Source organism: Anopheles ziemanni, chromosome X (assembly GCF_943734765.1).
Source record: "Anopheles ziemanni chromosome X, idAnoZiCoDA_A2_x.2, whole genome shotgun sequence".
In the NCBI taxonomy this organism is placed as follows: Eukaryota; Metazoa; Arthropoda; class Insecta; order Diptera; family Culicidae; genus Anopheles; species Anopheles ziemanni.
The window spans coordinates 2,321,377-2,343,356 of NC_080707.1; the positions used below are offsets into that span (position 1 = coordinate 2,321,377).

Genomic DNA, 21,980 nt, shown 5'->3' on the forward strand with positions numbered 1-21,980 from the left:
GGATATATGCTATTGGCAGGTATCTGACTCCGGTAGGGACTCCTCGCTCCATTCCACGTCACGGACTTTCGCAAAAGGAAAGCGAGAGCCTTTTGCTCGCGTGTGTGGTGCGGTTTTTCTTACGGTTTTCCTCTTCCACCAGCAGGCCCTATCGATTACAGCAACCTCCCCCCCCCCCTCCCCCGCGCCGGGCATTACATTCCGTGATGTTTCGCACGGCACGGGCGTGCAGAAGCGGTGCACCATCGGTGACGTTCCCTCGTGCGGCCGTGCGGCCTCTGCTGGCCGGTCCGGCATGTGCCTAGCGTGCGCGCGTGTGTGGGTGTGTGTGTGCCCGCGCGACCTTGCTCCACCAGTGCGTCCGTGAGCGCGCGTGTGTGTGTGTACGTGTGTGTGTGTGTGTGCATTCCGTGCGTGCGTGCCCGGGTCCGGGCGAGTCGAAGGAGAGGAGTGTGTGTCCAACCCGTCCGCCGTTCAGCAGCAGCCGTTCTTCTATCAAAAAGCTAATCGCAGCAAGTTACAAAACCCCGCAAGAATAAGATAAACCGCACAATCAAACGAAGACAACACAAAAGAAAAGGAAGGGAAAGGAAAGGAAGAGAAAAGAAGAAGAAAAAGAGCCGCTTGCAGCAACAGCAGCAGCACGGTGTCGTCAAAACACGTCCATACTGTCGCCGTCCGATGCCGAGTCGCGGTGCGGAAAAGCGGATGAAAGAAGTGCATTCAGTGCTAAGAAGTGCAGCGAAATACAAGTAGACACGAAGCGTCGGGGGAAAGAGTGTGCAGGAAGTGCGTGCAGCAGTGTGTGCGCGCGACGAGGCGAAGAAGCACGCCAGAACGCCGAGCCAGAAGGAATAAACAAGCCTTGTCGGAGAAAATCGCAATCAATGGTGTCTTGCAGCGTCGGTGTGTCGACGTACTATAAAGCGGAAGGAAGAATAATGCCCTCATCGACGAAGTTTTCCCTCCAATGTAAGTGTTCTCACCCCCCCCTGTGATGTGCCCTCTAGCTCTTAGCTTCCATTCCAAACACTTTCCTTTTGCAAACACTCCCGAAATGCGGTGAAATGCGTGCGGTTGAATGAAAGAAAGAAGCGGGTCGGCATCTCCACAGGGAAACTGGTCAGACAGGTGGTACACCAGCGAGATGTAAGCCAATCAAACTCTATCAAACGTAAACATCACCTTCGCTCTTTGGGAGACTACCCGCCTACGCCCGAATGCGTGGAGTTGCGTTGCCTTTGCACTACAGCACAGTTACAGCTATAGGCTATAGGGACGGCGCTAGTAACCCTCTCTAGGTGTGGATAGATGCTAACTTTGCACCTTGATCCCTCCCATGGGCCAGTGAAGGTGTTCTGTGCGCATACGTGTTTGGTCAGGATCGCGGTGATATACATGTACGGTTAGATAAGATTAGATGAAGCAGGTCGGATGTCAGATGGGTGAAGATGGCGCAGTTCGGGATCCGACGAACGTCTACGTCATCTCCGAACGAGTCCGCGGCCGCTTGGTTGTGCACGTGTGTATCCGAGTGTGCGCTCGGGTGTGTGTGTATGCGCTTATATATGAGTATATATATACATGTACACATACATCCAGATAGATACACACAAAGGAAGGGAGAGATATGTTAAGGCGCGGATGGAGCATGGACTCGGATTTTACACCTTCAGAGATCTCTTTTGCTCCCTCGGCCTTGCAGGCAGGTGCTCGTCGGCTACGCCACGAAGCGCTTTTTTATGGATCCTCTCACCCTTAAGGTGTGCCACCTACCCCGAGTACCTGCGCGTACTCGTGCATCTCGCCATCCCTCGCTTCGCCCGCTTTGTGCCCGTCATTCGTACGCTCCTCCCACTATGCAGCCAGCGCAAGGTTCCATGGCCGTTTCCGTGGCAGGTCCGAGGCGCGCTGTTCGCCATCAGTTCTTTTTGATTCGACTTTTATCGAGTTACTTGGACATTGGCTTCGCGCATTGGGGCAACCACTTTGGGCTCACCTTCGTTCGCCATCGCTTTTCGTTTACTGGCAAGCGGGTTGTTTTCTTCGAACTCCGTCCGGGTTTTCGTTTCCTCCAAATATGCGATGTGAGTAAAGTGTGAGTTTTATAACCTCTTCAAAAGTGTTCCTCGGTAGTGTTTGACAACTGATTCGTGGCAGTTACGACGCGAGTGTGGAGAGCACCCCTCCCCCCCGAACAAATTGTTGGTTAACAACCGGAAGTGCACCATTTTGAAAGCGCCTGTGTACATCGGTGACGTCCCTGTCAGACCTCTCTAGAGCCTAGAGCCTCTGTTCGTTCGATTCAGGCCACCTGCCTGGTGGGCGAAAAGCGAAAACACGCCCGAACAGGAACAAACGAGCCCGCTTGTAGTCGCAATCGAAAAGCCCTTTATCGGACGACGGTGGTACTTTTACAGCGACTTGCTGATAGACCAAGCTAGGAAACGTGCTCCTTGCTCATGACTACACACTATATATTCGTCCCACTTTTACCGCAAGAGCATGACCGTTGCAAACGGGGTGGGCAGATAAGATGGCGAAGACCCATCGGCATCGGTAGATAAGCGAGCACCGCAACCGGAAGGACCTGAGAACGCAAGGCGGGCACCATTACCTGGGCCCAAGGTGACTCAGGCAGGCACACGCAAACTCCAGGGTGCGCGTGTTGGTAGAATGATCCTACTTTTTGATAGGACCACCGAGCAACGACCACCATCGGGCGAACAGTGCGCTATCGCGAGCAAACGGTGACAAGACATTCCGGGCGAGATAAACCTGAGCCACCAATAGGGTGCTTCACACGGTTCGTACTTTGGTGGCCATTTTTCTTTTCCTTCTTTTTTTGTTTGTTTGCCGCAATCAAAGGCCTACTCAGGTTATGCTGTGTTTGCCATTGTCGTATTTACAATGTTACGAAAGAGTAGCGGTACCTCTCCGGTCGGGGCAAATCTTTGGTTTGAAAGGCGGAGTAAACAACAGCCCTATCAGTCTTAACCCGCGCCGCAAAAAAAGGAAGGCTGTCGACGTCCATTGCGAATCTCGCTCGTACCGTGTACTCTTCTGAACATGCTAGTAGTGCCTGTAGCCAGCAGCCATTGGAACAATAGTGAGTACCTACTGCGCGCTAATGCCTACAGTGTTTTTGAGAACTGCAGAAGTACCTCTAGCACCTCCAGTACGGTATTGGGATCAGTTCGTACTAGTGTTGTGTCTTATGAATCTTTCACGTTAGGTTTAGGCTCAAAACATTGATGAATCTCGAGCTCTCTTCCCAGTTTTGCATATTTTGAACGTAACCGATAAGGTTCTTTATGAAAACTTTGGATTAGGATTTAGGACTCAAAAGCGTCACTCAAAATCATGAATCCAGAGGCGCAATTACACAATTTTAGTTCTTACTGTTGATAATTATAGCTTTGTATATAGTGGACTGGTTTATGTACGTGGAGTTGCCTGCGACACTTGGAGTTGGTACTCTACCTCCATTACTCGACAACTACTGGTCTGAGATTTTCGGAGGGAAGTTATTCTTTAAGTATATGGCCCCAAACTTTTAATACGCAAAGGTGTTGCGCTGCCTAACAAACGCCATTACTATGCTGAGGCACGACACATCCCCCAGTGTGACAAGCTCTCAGAAGAGTGTTTTCGGTGACCGAAAGACGGGTATATTATAGATCGGTGGTCGAGATTCGATCCCACACCTGCGCGGGTGTTGCTTCCTCGCGCTCGCCATAACAACAAAACGCCATTAGTGTACCAAGAGGAAGGCTAGAAACTGCAGGACGTGTACACCGTTCGATGGCATACGTTGTTGAGGCGCTCGAAAAACGGATGTTTGATTTACGGCACTTTTTGAAGATTTCCTAAATGTGATAGTAGTTTGTTGCGCCTCATGCGAGTGGTGATTGCAGGAGATCGGCTTGCGATGCCTATAGTAATCGTCCATCAATGAATTCGGTCCGGGTGCTCACTGGCTGCTGCGTAGATGACACAAACACCGAGCTCACGGACCGCCGTCGAGTGGCCTGACCTACTGGAAAATTCAACACTATCGTGGTTCGGTACAGTGTCGCCCTGTTTGTTTTTTTTTTTTTTTGTTCTACAGCCGCCACTAGGTGGATGACGCTTGATGCCCACCTATCAAAGACGCGTCGTTCAAATTAGACTTCCGCTTGTTTAAAAAAGCCGCGGAATCCACGGCATTATCGGCGTGACGGCGCACTTGTACTTGGTGGTGAGGTGCAGTAAGCGGTGTGCCTGTGTATGTATGTATGTGTGCGTATGTGTGTATGTGCGGTCGTGAAGTGAATCTGTGCTACCCGCCAATGCCAACGGAGCGAACGGAGCGCACAGAGCACCCCGTTATCAATAATTTATTCCCACTCAAGCCGCGATCTACAGCGGACCTACACGCGGGGAACTTGGGTGTATGCGAGCTGATCGGAGCGACACGTTGGTTCGAGTGTGTCCGTCGCTCCCTGCTATAGCTTCCCTCACCCACCCCCTCCACTGAAACCGACGTTCGCGGTACGACGGGGTGCGATAAAGTCGGTGGTGGACGTCGAATGGTGGACGTCAATTATCAGCTATCAGTAGCGCAGAGGAATGCCGCTGTCCATTACTGCCGATGTTGCCAGAAACCCCCCGAGCCGAAAGGGTGCGCGCAAGGTATCGGCTCAGCAGAGTGAGATAGTGGCGGGCAAACGGGGCGACCGAGCGACAGAGAAGACGGAGGGAAAACCCTCGAACCCGCTGGTGCGAGATTCATAGACCCATCCACATCCTGCATCCGATGGGGGTGTTGTTGGGCGGCTGGCTTCAATCGTGGCGAAGGCTGAGCTGGAGTGCGTCGTATGCCTCGGCGATTGGGTGGGTGCGATAGTGGTGGTTGCCTTCGAAGCCTTCAGGGTTTCTGCTGATAAGCCGCCGGTTCTGGTGAAGCTGATCGTAGGACCTCGGTGCGACATCTAAAGCAGCGTCAGGTCGGACCTGTCACATCCGCTCCCTTGCTCCCTTTGAGCGGTATGCTGTTCCTTTCCCCCCCGTCACCTGACCCCTTACTCCTAACGATGGTGGCAGGAAGCTGGCAATCGACGTCGCTTGTCCGATCGGGTGTCGAGAGGTAGCGAAAAAAACAAACGACATACACCACCAGGCAGTTATCAGCGCCTCGCGAAGGACTTCGTCCGGCCGCGCTTGCCTCCATCTGGCACACACGGTGCCTATATACACACTGCTGCCTGCTGCTTCCTACATTTTACCGGGCCCGAGGTTGTGCATGATTAGCATTCCTCACGCCAACCACTGCTGCGCTACTGCAAACAAATTCGGATCGAGGGCACAGTTCACCAGGCGAGCGGCCTCGGAAGGTAGACGGCTTATCAGGCGGCGAGAGTCCACGTCACGTTTCGACCGGTAGTGGGCCACATTCAGGTGGCCACCAGATCGGATCGGGCTACCGCTTCCAGTCTACGTCATCAAGGCCCTTATCAGGACACTCTGCCGCTTACCCAGAGTAATCACTGTCCGACTTTTGTATATCCCATGGATTGGATAGATCCTTCGCAGAGTACCATGGTTGCAAGGAGTCGCCACTTGGTTCGGCTTCGGAACCGAAGCGGCAGGAATTGAAGGCGTTCCTTGTGCCCCTGCCACGGATCCCCAGGTACGGAGCCTCGGATCAACACCTAGTCCTGCACAGGTGCGCCCGACCGAGCCCACCTCGGAAGGGGAAGTGCTATTATGGCTTCCGTCGTTTCCCGAAAGGGGTTGAGTGCGAGCAACGAACGAATATCCGCTCGCGAATGGGCGGTACCCCGGCGCCTGTGTGCTATAGGTGTGCGTGTGCAGCAGCGCCGTGAGCGGAAGGATGGACTCGCCGGCGACGGATGGCTGATGTGCAGCGTTATATATAGACTTCACCTTCGCGCGCGCGCTGCCCTTCGGCACGGCTTTGGCCAAAGTCGAGCAAGTTTTATTTATTTACCCAAAGATTTCGTTTCGTTTGGAGGAACGCTGAACTCGGTTCGAAGACGCGCGGCCCGAGACTCGGTGGTCGAGTTCTCTTTCCAAACAATCTGCTGCTGCTGCTGCTGCTGCTCCATTTATTTAATTCTTTTACTTTTCCTTGTGCCAACGAAAACAGAGCAAACCACAAAACTTCGCGTCTCAAATATCGTTCCACCCCGCAACCCGCAGCCCGCAGCGCGTCCCTAACCACGCAATTTATCACGTCTCATTTGTTGTTATTTTTGACGTTTTTTCTTTCTCTTTTCCTTTGCAGTTCCTTCCCTGCCATCCGGTTTGCCGAATGACAGCGACAACGAGGCGCTAGCGGCCGCGGATTGCTGCGTCCAGTGCCCACAGTGCCACCAGACGGTCCAGGGAATCGAGGTATGTCACCCCGTGTTTCACCGTGTCTAGTCTTTTCCCCCCCAGCCTCCGACCAATGTCGACTTTGACGACTCTAACCTCTGCAAAAACCGATCCGAGTGCTCTCTCAGCTTCTTCTTTCGATTCGATCGGTCGAAAAGAGTCGAAACACACAGGTCGTTGCATAAGTAATGCAAACAGTGTTCGAAAAGTACTCTTAAGGTAGCGTTTAATCGCAGCTCCTACTCGGAACAGGTTAAGTGACAGTAGTACATCACATTGTGATTTCCAATGCAATCGAAACCTTGCCTAGTCATTAATCATAATCAGTGCAAGTATATTTTTTGACATCTGGTGGGATTTCCTTTGTTTCTGTTTGGTTTTTTCTGCATTGTAGAAGCCTCGGTCCCTACAACCATTTGGATTCTTGGGAATCAGCTTATCACTTCAATCTCACTTATGACTTGGAGCGTTGTAGCATGATGGTGGGGGGAGTGTTTTGACATACCTTTCCCAAAACCAAAACTCCTGTGGTCCGTCAGAGAGACCTTCCCGGTAAAAATGGTGGCCCGATTGTTCGATTCAAGACGCGCCTGTCGATGAATGAGGCTTCCTTTTTTCCGATTCAGCGAAAAACGGGTGATCGATTGGTTTTTCCCTAACGTCGAGCGAAGAACATCAATACCACCACACACACACAGGCACCAAACGCGCGTCAAGATGACGGCGGTTCAAGTTTTGCTATCGGAAGACCACGTGGGGCCATGCGGAAAACAAATTCACTCCATAGTTCATTTTGTTTTATTTTTATTTCGTCGTCCATTTGTTTTCCCCCTGGTCCTGGCTGGGGATGAGTGGGAGTAGCGAAGCCGTGTGCTCGAAATGAGCTACACGTACATCTATACACATTCCGATTCATAACGTTTGAGATTTTTATCACACCGAGTTGGTGCGATGCTGTTAACTGTTGTTTTGAACCACTGTACCTCTACTTCAACCTTTTTCAAACATATCTATTTATAAAATGGTTCAAAGTTAACTTATTTAGATGAAAAGATAGATATAGTAATAAGATGCAGCGTATAACTTGAAAACAACACAATGGTTGCATACATGATTGAATCCAACACGAGAATCTGTGATAATTCGTGTATTGTTGAGTGATTATTCATGAATGAATGAAAAAAAAAATATGAGAAAACACACTCCGGGGAACTTTTAAAGCCCGTGATTCTCGTATTAAACAGAAATACAACTTTAAAATTAAATACAAATTGTGTTTTTTGAGTGTTAAATATCACGAACGAGCAGCAAAGTTTAAAATAGCAATAACATAATTTGTTATTTTGTCCCCAAGTCCTACACGGAAACGGAGTGTTTAATCAGTTACCGGAACATATTTCTGTTGAAGTTTGGAGATTTGCTTTTCGTTTCGTTTTTCGAAGAAAGTTGATACGTTAACAGTGTAAATAACTTTTGCTTACCGAATCGACACGCTCCGCAAGGACATTCTGATTGGCTCACTAATAATAGGCACTTACATATTCGTGCACCCTAAAATAAGTACAAATAATCTTTGCAATCATCAAGTACGATTCCTATACAAGCAGACGTGAATCATCCTTAATCAACTTTAGCGCACACACACACACACCGAATCGAAAACGCTGAAATGCCAAAAACAAACCAAAGCTAAATTTACTGTTCCATCGCTGTTCAAAATGGAGTTCGATGGGCGAAGACTGCGTGGCCGAATCGATAAGTCTAGGCGGACGTCAATTAAAATGCCTTCGCCCGGCGGAATGAGGTCTACGCACCAAACCGGGACGTAGACGGCTTTAAAAGGCACAATTATGGCGCAGAAGTGAGGCACACGGACACTCATAGTGCCGCTACCTCTGAACAGCAACGCTATTCATTCGCCGTTTGTCGGCCTCGTCAGAATGTTCGTAGTTGTGTCGGGCAAACGGACGCGCAGTGATCTTTTGCCAGTGATCCCTCGTGCGAGCCGAGGATCAATGCCTCGGGTGAGCTGGCGGGTGAGTGTGCGACGGGAGGAAGGGCCCCGGTATTGATAGGAGTATTGGATTGACCGCGTTTCACTTCTAAGGCGAAACGCATCAAACCGATTATCAACGTCATGGTGGAAGATTGCGGGAACATCGTTCGCTGGAGGGGTGGTAGGTGATTACCGCTAAAGGGGGGGCAACAACGGTAGATTGCGAGGCTCGCCGCGACGACACGTTTGGAAAAAAGAGCGTACCGCCTAGGGACTAGGACAAGCTTTCCGGGTAATAGCAAGCAGAAGGAAAACATTGCAAAACACAAAAAAAAACATAAACACGCAATCGTCCCTGTCTGATAGTGCAGACCACGCAATGGTACAAGACCGAACGAGATGTGTAGAAACCAAAACATTCGATCAGCGATCGCGATAACGATGCGAGAACGACTTAACAAGGCCAAACAGGTTGTGAAGGGAGGAACGCTTTGGATAAGGATGGTAGAGATGTGTTGTTCCCCGTGTTATGACTATCCCAAGTCTCATGGACACACTTCGAACGCAGATTGTCATTTACCAGACGAAACAATAACAATTCGTCACTCCAGCGTTAGATAAATCTTAAAGACCTGTCTATAACATCAGGAAACTGGGCTTGTTACTAACTTTCTCACTTTTTCGAACTGTTGCAACATGCTCCACACGTTCTTGTGAACAAATACTTGTTAATTGCAAACTCCAAGTATGTCAACGTTATTAAAAAGCTTAGAACAAATTTGGAACCAATAACAGTGTGCTACTGATGATGAAATGATGAACCTAACAGCTGTTCTATCATCCGCCAGGAATATAAATTCTGGTTCTATTGGACTATGATCTTCTGTTTGCTTTAACCACTATCTAGCAATTTAAGCTTAAACAATTAGCTCTAGACTTAGCTCAAGTCCGAGATGTTAAACCCTTTACTTTCCATATACTTTACTAGTCCATATATTTCATTGGGTTATCCTGTCGCATAGGAGATGAATCTGATTGAAAAGTAAATTCTTCCAGTGTCAGAGTTCACTTCCAAAAGTTCAATGTTCAAGTTGTGAGTAATATGAACATGCTATGGAACGGAGAAAGGAGTCCACAATCACAAAAAAATGAGACTTGAAAAATTGTAATTGAATGAGGTATGCATGATTTGGTTGGTACGTGACGTGTGAGTTCTTCCGAGCTGAGGGACTGATCCCTGGAAACGGTCCGTTATCGGAGTATGTTAACTTTCTTGCAAGATGTGCCCCCGACGGGCTGGCGCAATCGCTTTTCCCGTGTATTGCTCGTGGTCTACTTGTGGATGAATCACTTGAAGAACAGCTAACAAAGAAAGGGTCTTTTAGCGAGGCCAATCAACCGCCGCTGGTCGGAACCGGGGGCGCTATCTCACAATGAGCATGGGATCGAACCCTTCCCCTCGGAAGGTGGTTAGTCGCAACTAAAGTTGGCACGGACTCACTAAAGTTTTGTCGTTCCCGCAGGCGCTCAAGCAGCACATCCAGGTGAACCACAGCGGCAGTTCGGCGGAGGGGGACAACAGCGGCAGCCTTGGTCTGCGGTTGAAGGCCCCGGCAGCAGAAGCGAGCGAGCCGGACGACGACAACGACGACTACGACGACGACGACGACGATGACGGCGCTGAGGAGCCCGCCAAACGGCGGACGGATCCGGATGCCAGCGGCCACGCTCCGTCGCCCTCGGTAGTGTCCGGCCTGGAACCATTCCCAGTGGGCAACAACCGGGCGAGCGGCGATCTCATCGGCAGTCGCCTGCAGGCCAAGTGCGTCAGCCTTCTGCAGCAGCAGGAGCACAAGGACCGGCAACGGAAGCAGCACGAGCAGGCCGCGGACGGCGAGGACGAGGAGGACATCGAGGTCGAGCACCGAAGCACGCCGCTGGACTTCCTCATGGCCTCCGTACAGTCGCAGGCGACTGCGCTGCACCAACAGGAGGAGCCACCGTATAGACGCAGCGCGCTCGTCGTCAGCCCGGCCCAAAGTGGCAACAGCAACGCGAGCAGCGCCGGAAGTCTTGCCGCAGGCGGCTCCCCACAGGACGCCGATGGCCACGGCCCGATGTACCACTGTTCGCAGTGTCAGGCCACGTTCACCAACCGGGATCAGTACGAGAGGCATGAGCAACTTCACACACCCTCGGCGCTCGTGGTAAGTAGCACTTTTTCGCCAGGGACTTGCTTCCACATTTCTTCTGGACTATCTGATTCTGTTCCTAAGCACTAAGCAAAGCTTTAAAAACCCAACCCCTCTGGTACTTTATGTTACTTTTGAAGCTTGTTACAGTATATTTAAAATATTTTGGGGTCTCTTAACTCTCATAGAACGCCATATTGTGGCTAGAAGGCTATGCACAACGCCGTTGTTTTTTCAGTCAAGATTTCTGGCGTATGGGAGAAGTGTATAGTGTGCAGTACTTTCCGGAATTAAGCAACTTTATCAAAAAACATCATAAAGAGTACGATCCAGAGGTTTGGACATACCTGGCCTCAGTAAATCATGCCCAAAGATCATCGGTGAAGTTGAACCGGTCAAAAATAATTAATACACCCCACACTGCTAACCCATCTTATGCCTCTCAACGCCAAAACAATCGAAACAATATTCAGAACTCTTAAAGATAGGACCTATTCCAACATTTTAAAGTCCAAAGGGAGTAGCGTTTGGTCAAGAATACCTCACAACAACTGAAAAACATCCCTACACGATTGATTTTGTCGGCTATGGTTAAAGTTTCGGCCCAGGAGCGTAAGGCCCAATCTAATATCCTCAAACCCCAACACATTGCAGTTGAGAAGAAAGAAGTCACACGGACTAAAATGGAAAAGAACCCGATGCAGTAAACGCGATAAAAATCGCCAGTGGAACAGCATGTATATAGATATAGCTGTGCACAATAATCCAACGGGACGGTGCCGCCATTTGTATATCTATAGCAGCAGCAACGTCTCGGTAGCTGTAGCTCACCATTAGAAGACCAATAGGATTCTTTTTCGGTCGCTCTTGGCGTTGGCACCCTTCCTCCACCTGTGCGCCTTGCCTTTGTTTACCTTGGGCGTGATGGCTTTGCTGCATCCTTTCCCCTCTCTCTTTCCTGTTCTCCATTTCCTGTGCCGCTATCAAACTCGCATTCGCTCTGCGCCTTTTCCTCTCTCTCTTTCCCCCGGCCGGATCCATGGGCCGATGCTGGGCAGGGTGGTTCTGGGACCGTTAATCAACTACATTACTCATAACCGCTTCTTCCGAACATGCATCATCCAGCACTCAGCGCGGAGAAAGTCAATGCTGAGTGGTTTTAGTTTCATTCACATCCTTTCCGCTGTTTCCGCCGACATTCCTTCCTCCCGAGTGTTCCCGCTTTCGACCGCGATCATCACGCACTTGATGAAGTGAAGCCGAGCGCATCTTCGTGTGCTGCCTGCATTCACCACGACGAGGAGAGTGGGGGGTTTCCTTGATTTTTCCAGCCATCGTAGCCCTCCCGCAGCGTGAGCACAATTCGCGCTTTCCTTTGTTCGGCTGCTGCCGAAGAGTTGCTTCCTTCAAGGGGCGGAAAACGCTGGCCATCAGCAATCGCTATCTTTCTTCTGCACACACACACCAAACACACACACATGCCACCGCCGTACGTGCCACGGTCTGCTCCTCTATGGGCATCTTTTCTTGATGCTTCTCTCACTCCACCTTGTGGGCAGCATGTGGGAACAATGTGTGGAATTGACGCCACACCGAAGGATTTGGTCCCAGAACTAGAACACAAGCCAACTCATCAAGAGTCCCTTGTTTTTATTCTCTAAAACGTTCGCCTTACCAAGCCGAAAGCGATATTAATAACACCTTGTGGCGGCGGTAGCAATCATTGCAGTAAAAGTAAGAGAGAAATAACAATCCATCGTCGGGAATCCGAAATTGCGCCGGAAGGAGGCAACTACAACTTGAATCGATCTTCATGCATCACGGTCGATATAGCACCGTACCAGAGGGGCACATACACACACACACGCGCGCGGCCTGAGACACAACACTGGTGCAATTATATACTTGTGGCACTCTTCAGCGTAGTGGTGGTTCTACGTTTTTATTTTTAACCCACACACGGCGTGTTTGTTGCTGTCGCGCATCCCCCCCATCCCCTTGCCCGCACCATGTCACCGACCATGTGTCCTCCAAAAATCGAAGATGTGAACATCTGCTTTCCCAGCATTCCCGACCACCCGTCCACAGTTTCCCACTGCCCTTCCGTTTGCTCTAGTTTTTGGCTGTGATTGTTTTCCGGTGTAAGGGCACCAGCGACTACCTTCACGGCTGAGGGGCAGACCTGAGGGGGAAATGGTGAAAGCCGCTGGCCACAGTGTCACTCAAAACGTTTGCCGAACACCTGCTGATTTCTACAACGGCCTGGTAGATGTACCTACAATTGTTAGACAAACTGTCAACTGACTTCACAGAAGCGGATTAAGGGTTCTAAGGACCACAAACAGCAATCAGTTGAAACCCCCAAAAACATGCAACCATTCAGTTTTATGTTTCAAGATTTATAAAATTTCAATTCTGATAAAACCACACATTTTTAACAAAGAATCGAATGGGACTTCACATAAATCTTAGGCAGCTTTGACACTTTTAGCTGCTAAAAAATGTCAATCAAATATCTCCTCGGTTTTCGCGTGGAGATGTGTGTGCCTTAGCCATAGTTTTGTATGCTACTGTGTCTTATATGAATTTGCGTGTTGTACGTGTTTTGAAACACTTGAACCGAACCGTGTATCCCGGTTAATGGAGAAGCCAATGTAAAGGAAATATGCCATCACTTCTGGCACTTCTGTTCTGGTGGTACTAATCATCCGTGGTACTCTAGCAGCAGGCTACCAGGTTGTATAGCATTCTTTCTTGCAACATGAGATTGTACAACTTTCTGCCATGCAACAGTACAGTCCTAAATTTTATATATTATAGAATAGAAGATAGGACACTACTTGAGTACTAGAGGACTGCCTATTCACATACGTCGAGCAAGAGTGTTCTTATATTAGACGAAAAATAGAAGAACAGCTACATTATGAGAAATATGTTCTTAACTCATTATTTTATGAGATTAGTCTATTAAAAAACAGTTCCATAAAACAATGATAAGCGACTTACAAATTCAGTGAGTGCCACTGTTTCCACCGGGAATTAGCTAGCCAATCGTCAGTCGGAACATACCTGTGCCTGTACCGTGATAGACATCGGCGACAACATGGAGACGGGCCGACAACGCCATCAACGAACGAAAAAACGACATCTGGGGCTGAGGTCTACGGAAGGTGTCGATTTCAAAACCCATCGTTGGCCCGGGGTAGGGGCGCGCGTTGAAGCAAGCGGCTTGACGGCGCTTCCAAATTACCTCCGCCGAGAATTTCGACTCTTTGGTGCGGGAAGGAACCGGGTGCGTGCATGGTGAGACGTAACACCGCACAGCCGTAACGGAGACGCCATGCTAAAACCGTGATTGCGCTCCCGCGTACCGTTTACGCGTAAATGATATTTTTACCTTTCCGTCACTTGCCTAAGTGAATGCAATATGTTTTCCCCAGCCGCGGGAAAATGCCCCCCCCCCCTCCCCCCTCAGCCGCGGCTTGGCGCAAACTTATTTTTGGACCCATCCGAGGATGTGCGCGGTTCGGGCCGTTGTTTAGCTTTTTGCCACTTGGTCGTCACGTTTGCGGTTGCCAGGTTTGCCATTTGGAACTAAACCCAGTGCCTCCCGTCGTCGTTCCATGTGGATCCATGAGCTCCGGGTGACGTGCCTCAATGCAGCCTCAGAATGGTCCAACACTTTGATCAAATGGGTAACCCCGTTGCCGGTCTTGTTAAATTACCTACGAACCAATTCACAAACGTCACTTAACACTAGAACACATTGCTTTGGTTGGTTGGTGCCCTAATGCTTTACAGGGGTCATTTTGACGTCAAAATATAGAAAACAAATATACCAAAAAGTAACAGTTTGCGGATTTGAAAAATCAGAAAAAATAGTGAAGTTATAGCATTTTAAAAATAGGGGTCAAAGTTACCCCTAAATGTCATTCTAGAGATAGTAAAGTTGGTTCTAGGAACTGGTCGAACAGAAAAATCTGAAATTGTTGGTTTAGATGTAACTTTGGATTTTAAAAATAGACTTTTTTTTTGTAAAAACATTCAGTCGTTTTCAAGATATTAAAATAAAACATGGCGCTGGGGTCCAAATGACCCCAATTTGGATTCTAGTGTTCAAAACCGCAATGCCGCTACGTCGTAGAACCCTCCCGTTATCCCCATAGGGTAAATAACAAAGGATAGAAGTCTTCTCTAGAATCACACATGCTTTTACCCATTCCTTACTTATTTCACATTCTCGCTGTTAATAGCGCCCTTTAAATCTCTTATATTCTTCCCGCCCTTTTCTCTTTCGCCTCGGCAAAACCCTAGAACTGCAAGGTGTGCAACAAAACGTTCGCCAACGTGTACCGTCTCCAGCGCCACATGATCTCGCACGACGAGTCGACGCTGCTACGCAAGTTCAAATGCAACGACTGTGATAAAGCATTTAAATTTAAACACCACCTTAAGGAGCACGTGCGCATCCACTCGGGCGAGAAGCCGTTCGCGTGCAACAACTGCGGCAAGCGCTTTTCCCATTCCGGTTCCTACTCGAGCCACATGACCTCGAAGAAGTGCATCAACACGGGCATCAAGCTGCACCACAACCCGCTCAACAACAACAACAACAACAATAACAACAGCAGCAGCCATAACAACAACAATAACAACAACGGCAGCAGCAACGGGCTGAACTCCAGCCACACGCTGCTGCAGCTCCGGTACAGCAACAACAACAACAACAACAACAGCAACAACAACAACAATAACCACAACGGTGGGCTAGGGCTGCACGCCAACGGCAAGCAGTCGTCGTCGGCGGCTCGGATCGCTTCCTCGCTGCAGGCCGACATGGACTGGATGGGGGCGGTGGGGTCCGGCAAGGGTGTACTGGCCATGTCGCCATCGCCCACGTCGTCCTGCTCGTCGGCAACGAAGCACGAGCTGGACATCAGTGCCGTCGCGCACGCAGCCGCCGCCGTCGCTGTAGCGGCGAGTGGGGCCGGCAGCGGCCTGCAGCCGGGTGATGCGTTGCTGCCCATCATCGGCAAGTACCCGCCGAACTACACGGCGATGAACTTCCTGGCGGCCACCATGAGCCCGTTCTACTCGATGCTGAACAACCCGCTGCACCTACGCCTGCTGGAGCTGTCGGCGGCTGCACAACAGCAGCAGCAACAGCAGCAGCAGCAACAGCAGCAGCAGCAGCAGCAGCAACACCATCAAGCGGAAGCGGGTGTCAGTGACGGGACGGAGATATTCATGCCGCACCGGCAATCGTTTGGGCGAAGCGACGAGGACGAGAGCGATGAGCACTCGTCGACTCGCCGTCGTTCCAACTCGATCGAGCGGCAGATGGACGCGCTGTCTGCATCCGGCTCGAATGTCGACGTTGGCGAAACCGCTCGCCACAGCCCCGTGGCATCCAGTTCCGATTCGAGCGACCGGATGGAGGTTGACGACGAGGCGGCTAACGAAGGCGGCTCTTTTCGCGGCAGCGGCGATGATAAAATGGTGGCGGCTCAGACCGAACGGGACGATGAACAAGGCTTCCAACACGATGGCACCAACAAGTGTGAAACGGTCGCCGACACAAGCGACGAAACACGCGACCACCCGCTGGCTCTAGAGCCGCCGAAGGATGCTGGTGAGTTGGCGGGCAACGTTGTCTCGCCACTGGGGGCAACGGTACCACTCCTGCCACTCCCGAGCAAGCGCGAACCGATCGACGACGAAATGAATGGCAAGGCGTCGGTACAATCGGAACAACCGGATCAGCCGCCGCAGCAAGGAGGTGGGGCGAGCGAGCCGGTGACGATAAAAGGCGAGCCCGAGGACGACAGGGAAGACAACGCCGATGGAGAGATGGAGCTCGAGCCGTTGGCTCGCGGCTCGCCAGGTTCTAGTACACCGGTTGGTTCACCGTCCCTTTCCTCCTCGGCGTCGGCTACGTCACTCTCGTTAGCCTCCTCGCTGGTGGCGGCCGCCCAACCGCACTGTCTCTACTGCAACGAGCACTTCGCCAACCAGGCGGAGCTGCTCCAACACACACAGATCTTGTGCAAGCGGTCGCTTCTGCACAATCAGTTCGTGGCGGCTGCCGCGGCGGCTGCCAGCAGTCCCCAGTCTGCGCTGCCGCAGACCGCAGGCGGCAATACCACAGCCAGCAGCAGCAACAGTAGCAGTAGCGGCAGCGAAGACGACACCGACTACGAGACCAAGGGTGGCGGCTTGAACGGTCCCGGCGGCGGCTGCGGCATCTTCAACGGCCCGCACGGTCCAGCTGGGCTGGGTATGGGCCCCGGTGGCATGGGAGCAGCTGGTGGAACCGGCAGTGGCGGGAAGGTACGTGTGCGGACGGCCATTTCTGAGGAGCAGCAGAACGAGCTCAAGAAGTACTATGCGCGTAACAGCAAGCCGAGCCGCGATGAGTTTCAGTCGATCGCACAGCACGTCAAGATGGAGGCGAGAGTGGTGCAGGTATGGTTTCAGAACAACAGATCGCGCGAGCGCAAGATGGGCTCCCTTGGTGGAGGCGGCCGCCAGTACCCGAATGGTGGTGGTAGCGGCGGCGGTGGCAGCTCAGGTGCACCAGCCTCGCCGCTGCACGCTGATCGGGCACCGTCGGTGGTGGCCGGCCAGGAAACGGCAGCCGACCAGCCGCTCGACCTGTCCGTGAAAAAGGAGCTGTTCATGACGGCGGCTGAGGTGACCGCAGCGGCGGCTGAAGCACTGTTGACGGCTGCTGGCAATACGAGCGCCAATGCAACGGGCGGTTCGCTGCCTGCCGGGCTGCTGCAGGTGGCAGCCGGCCAAGCTGACACCATGTCCGCGCTCAACGAGGCCATCAACCTCACCATCCGTACACCCTGCTCTCCCAACGCCTTCTACTACAACGACATCCATCCTATCCACGGCGTACCGGCGACGCAGGGGCACGCCGGTCACGGCGGCCATCCTCTGCAAGACGGATTCGGCGGCGGTAGCGTTGGTACTCGCGATACTCCCTCACCTCAAGAGGCACGTGGTCAATATCACCACTACCATCCCCAGCCGCACACGCTCGTCCAGTACGGCCAGGGCCCTTACTCGGGCATGCTGCACTCGCACCATCCGGTCGGCCTGGAGCATCTCTTCCGACGCCAAATCTCACCCGAGCTCTCTGGTGTTGCCAGTGGTGGTGCCAGCTTGGCCAGTCTCAGTCCAGGAACCCGCGAACTGGTGCAGGATGCGGCCGGCACCGGTCCCTACGACGGTAAATACTACAATCCGTTCGACAAACAGCTCCTCCAGTCGATGCTGAACGTCCCGAAGCGAATGGGGGGACCGTACGGTGCAGGCGGCATAGGAAGCGGCGCCTCCATCGGGAAGGACGCCAACACTCAGCAGCAACCGCCGGACGCAGAGGGCCAGTACGTCTGTGATCAGTGCGACAAGACGTTCAGCAAGCACAGTTCTCTACAGCGGCACAAGTATGAACATTCAGGTGAGCCCAAATTTCAAAAACCATTTGCTTATCATCTATGGTAAGCTGAAACATACATTTGCTTAGCTTTAGGTCTGTGATGACTGCTTCAGTCAAGGTGTTTGTCACAAGTACTGAGGAGATTAGCTCCCTGTTTGTTAGCGGTACTGAGTTCTAAGTACAATGACACACACCTGAATGATTTGAAACCTAATATGGCATGCACCTACGTATTGCGCCCTAATGTAGCCCTTTTTTTTTGCTCCCTCCGTTTATAACACGCTCCGCTTTCCGGGAACTAGGACAACGACCCTACAAATGCATGGACTGTCCGAAGGCGTTCAAGCACAAGCACCACCTGACCGAGCACAAGCGACTACACAGTGGCGAAAAGCCGTTCCAGTGCTGCAAGTGTCTGAAGCGCTTCTCGCACTCTGGCTCCTACAGTCAGCACATGAACCATCGCTACTCGTACTGCAAGCCATACAGGGAGGGCAAATAAGGCAACGGTACGGGGCGGGATATTCCGTCCCCCGGGGCACCCTCCCTGCTAGCGCCCGGCCCTTACAACCATCGAGACCATCGGCATTACTCCGCTCATCCATCGAAGCGAGGGCTTCGGCGTGGCCGCGGTGGCAGGCTCGCCTTCACTGCCCACGGCTACGGCAGGTCTCGAGCGGGCTTAGGGCAGAAGAGCCAGTATCCACAACTGGCACCACCACCACCTCCACCACCACCACCACCACCACCTCCACAACCAACGCTACCACCAATCCCGAGCTCTGCTGGAGCTGTGGACCACATGAAGCAGCTCGGACAGCCGTCGGCGTCCAGCCCGCACCGGCTCTACCATCCCCAGCATTACCACAGCATCCAACCAGCCGGCCCACCGATGACACAATCAGGACCCAAGCCAACAGTAACCGCATCGGACGCGGTTCTGCAGCCGCGGCAGCAGAAAAAACGACTACACAATCAGTATAATCAGCATCCGCTCCCGCTCGCCATGCTTGCGTCAGTGGACACCTCACCGTACCTTAACCAGCGCCTGTTCGTCGACTGCTACCTGAACTCGCCGACTAGCGTCCCCACCTTCATGGCGCACGACACCACTAGCATTGCTATGGCAAACAGCAGTAGCACTAGTTACAGCAGCAGCAGCAGCAGTGCCAAGAGTAATAGTATCAGCAGCAGCATCAGCAGTACAGTTCACGGTGTCCACTAAACGTCAAGTGCTTAGCGAGCAACCGAGCAGACCAGCAAACAATCGCTCCTTGGGTATCAGTAGTAGTAGAGGATGGGCATTAGAATCGATCTATATACCGCACATCGTATCGTGTAGATCGGTCGTTTTGTTATGTTGCTTGTTTTCGATTGAGGTTGTTCGTTGTATTTTGTTTTTTTTCCAATGCTATTTGTTCTCTCGATACAAGATTGCGAGGCGAGGGTTCACTTAAGACAATGACAAAGCAGACATATGCTAACGGAAGCACTATTTTTAAGACCTTGAAGAACGATGCACCAGAAAAGGACATAAAGAGAATGAAAGGTGACTAGATATAAATGGATATCACAAAAGAGAAACCTAGAGTAAAGTAAATAAGGGTGGAAAGTGATGTCCAGCAGCGCGACGAGAAACATAACTCCTTTTCGGGATTAAAATCAGACTGAACAATCGTCAGAAAACAAAGAGAAAATTCACACAATAACTCTCTAGATTACTTGATTTTTTAATTTTGTCAATGCTTAAACTCCTTGTGGCGACCAATAGCTCATTTTGTTGTAAGCCACAAGAGAGTTAAGCAAACTGTTTGATTTTGATTTGAATATATTCAATCTCATAAATGAGCTTCTACTCACGCACTCATTCACAAGCGTGCAGGAATTTATCTTCCAACTAGACACCTTTTTAATTTGTTATTATTTTCGTATATGCAGTTGAATGCTACTATATTGTTTCTAACTCTATTAGTTTTATTAGCTTCTATAATACCTTTTCAAACCCAGTTTACGTTGCCTTGTGTCAAAACTAAATAAACATTCATCTATTTTAGCTTGCTTTCCGATCATCAGCTGTAATATAGCTGTTGTTTCTGCTATACGTTGAAGCAATCATTTGAATGGTTCAATCAACGGATAAACACATTTCCAACGCGCATCATCGTAGCTCTTGTAATTTTGCAACCTACTTCATACCGATCTGCCGGCAAACAATGTTTTCGCTGTCAGTGAAAATTACTAGTATTAAATCCACTGCGCCTGAGAATGACATGACATGCAAACATTTCTCTTCCAGTGCTAGTTTACCTATTTAGCATCTATGATCGGCGCAGACGACGTTCACTTTCGACGAAACTAATGTTATTTTTGGTCCTCCTCTTCTTGTCGGAGAATCTCTATATCTACTTCCTTTAATCGGGCTCGAACCTTTGCGTGAGATAACACAGAAGCCTTAACGGCGAATGAGAACCACCACTTAAAAACTGTTATAATGGGCAAACAAAAGCCGTACTTAAGTTATCGGAATAGAGCAACAAATGACGCCCACGGAACAGCGCGGAAAAGTTCAAGGACTGTGCGAAAATCAGATGGATTGTGCAATTCTCGCGTCGCCTACTTTTGGAAATACCAAATGAGACATATGCATTTGCGAATAACATGACTATTTCTATTATTTTTATTATGAGTATCATTATTATTATTCTTATTATTATTAACTTTTTAACATTATTATAGCTACACTATAATTATTATAGGTCATTTCTTCCACAACAACGCTATTTTTAACGCTTTGCATATAAACAATTGTTTAGATTATTTTTTTATACATTTCCCATTACACCTCCTTGGTGGAACACTTGATACGACCGGGAAGGTGCACGAGTTGTAAGATGGCAGTAAAACAGACTTATCCATACAGCCCACACAATAAACACACATACATAAGATGACCAAAGCTTACAAAACCCCATCACAACATGGGATCTGCATTTTCCACGAAAGTGCGTCTCTACGAAATCGATAAAGATATCCCAGCGTACAGTGGAAAACAAATGACAGACATGGCGCCCAATTCTTAACCTCGGAACATTGTATCTCATTCCTATTTAAGTCTAGTTTTGTCCGGCGGTGAAACTGCAACAACCGGTTGCTTGACGATCGGTGGAGCACCGGAAGTGAGTTGAGTTACTTATTATTCCTTTTTTTATATTTTATAGAAATATATTTAGACAAAACGCGGTAATATCTCATCTTACGAGCAAAGACGTACACTAAAATACATAACCACACCGACACGGCCTCGTTTTCACCGAATGTATTTTTCAAAAGGTAAAAATGTTTACCTTCCAGCTTCAGTTTTTACCACTATTGAAAGTCGTTTATCATATGCATACGGATACGTCTAAAACACATGCATAAACAACACTGGAACAGAGAAACCATATTCTCCAGCCCTCAATGTATGTTTTGTCGTGCCAAACCGCATTTATCTTCGGTTATCTATATCCTGTTTGTGCTTTGAATTATTTGTTCATTCATTAACATTAAACTACAAAGCAACAATTACCTTTAGACAATTTCAAAGTGTTTACTACTCCTAAGTATGCCCACGTTCACGATGTGCAGTATGAGGATGGCGTGGGATTTCGGCGAACTCAGTCCTACTTCTATCACCGGTTGTAAGAGAGTGGTAACGACACCAGACCCTATATGCGTACACACACGTTTTTGGACCAGAAAGTGTTAACAAGACAATACCAGTATAAATTTGAAGATAAATGAAAACTAAAACAGTAATCCTATCTCCGGCACTTATGAGATAATAAGATAATAAAAAAATAATGAAAAAACAAACAAGCACAGAACTGGAGAATTCTAGCATTTGAGCAAATCGAATATGAAGTTGCGTAAGAACAACAGAAAAAACTAAAGGTTCACTTTGCACTGCATAAGGCGACGA

The 21,980-nt window shown here is 49.9% G+C and overlaps 1 protein-coding gene across 1 annotated transcript; it reads left to right on the top strand.

Annotated features, from left to right (window-relative positions):
• Positions 1-887: 887 nt before the first annotated feature.
• Positions 888-18,521, top strand: LOC131290504 (zinc finger protein 1-like). The gene is made up of 6 exons (XM_058319652.1): positions 888-972; positions 6,290-6,399; positions 9,901-10,584; positions 14,884-15,275; positions 15,306-18,040; positions 18,322-18,521. The coding sequence occupies exons 1-6, from the start codon at positions 888-890 to the stop codon at positions 18,519-18,521; spliced, it is 4,206 nt and encodes a 1,401-aa protein (XP_058175635.1).
• Positions 18,522-21,980: the final 3,459 nt, after the last annotated feature.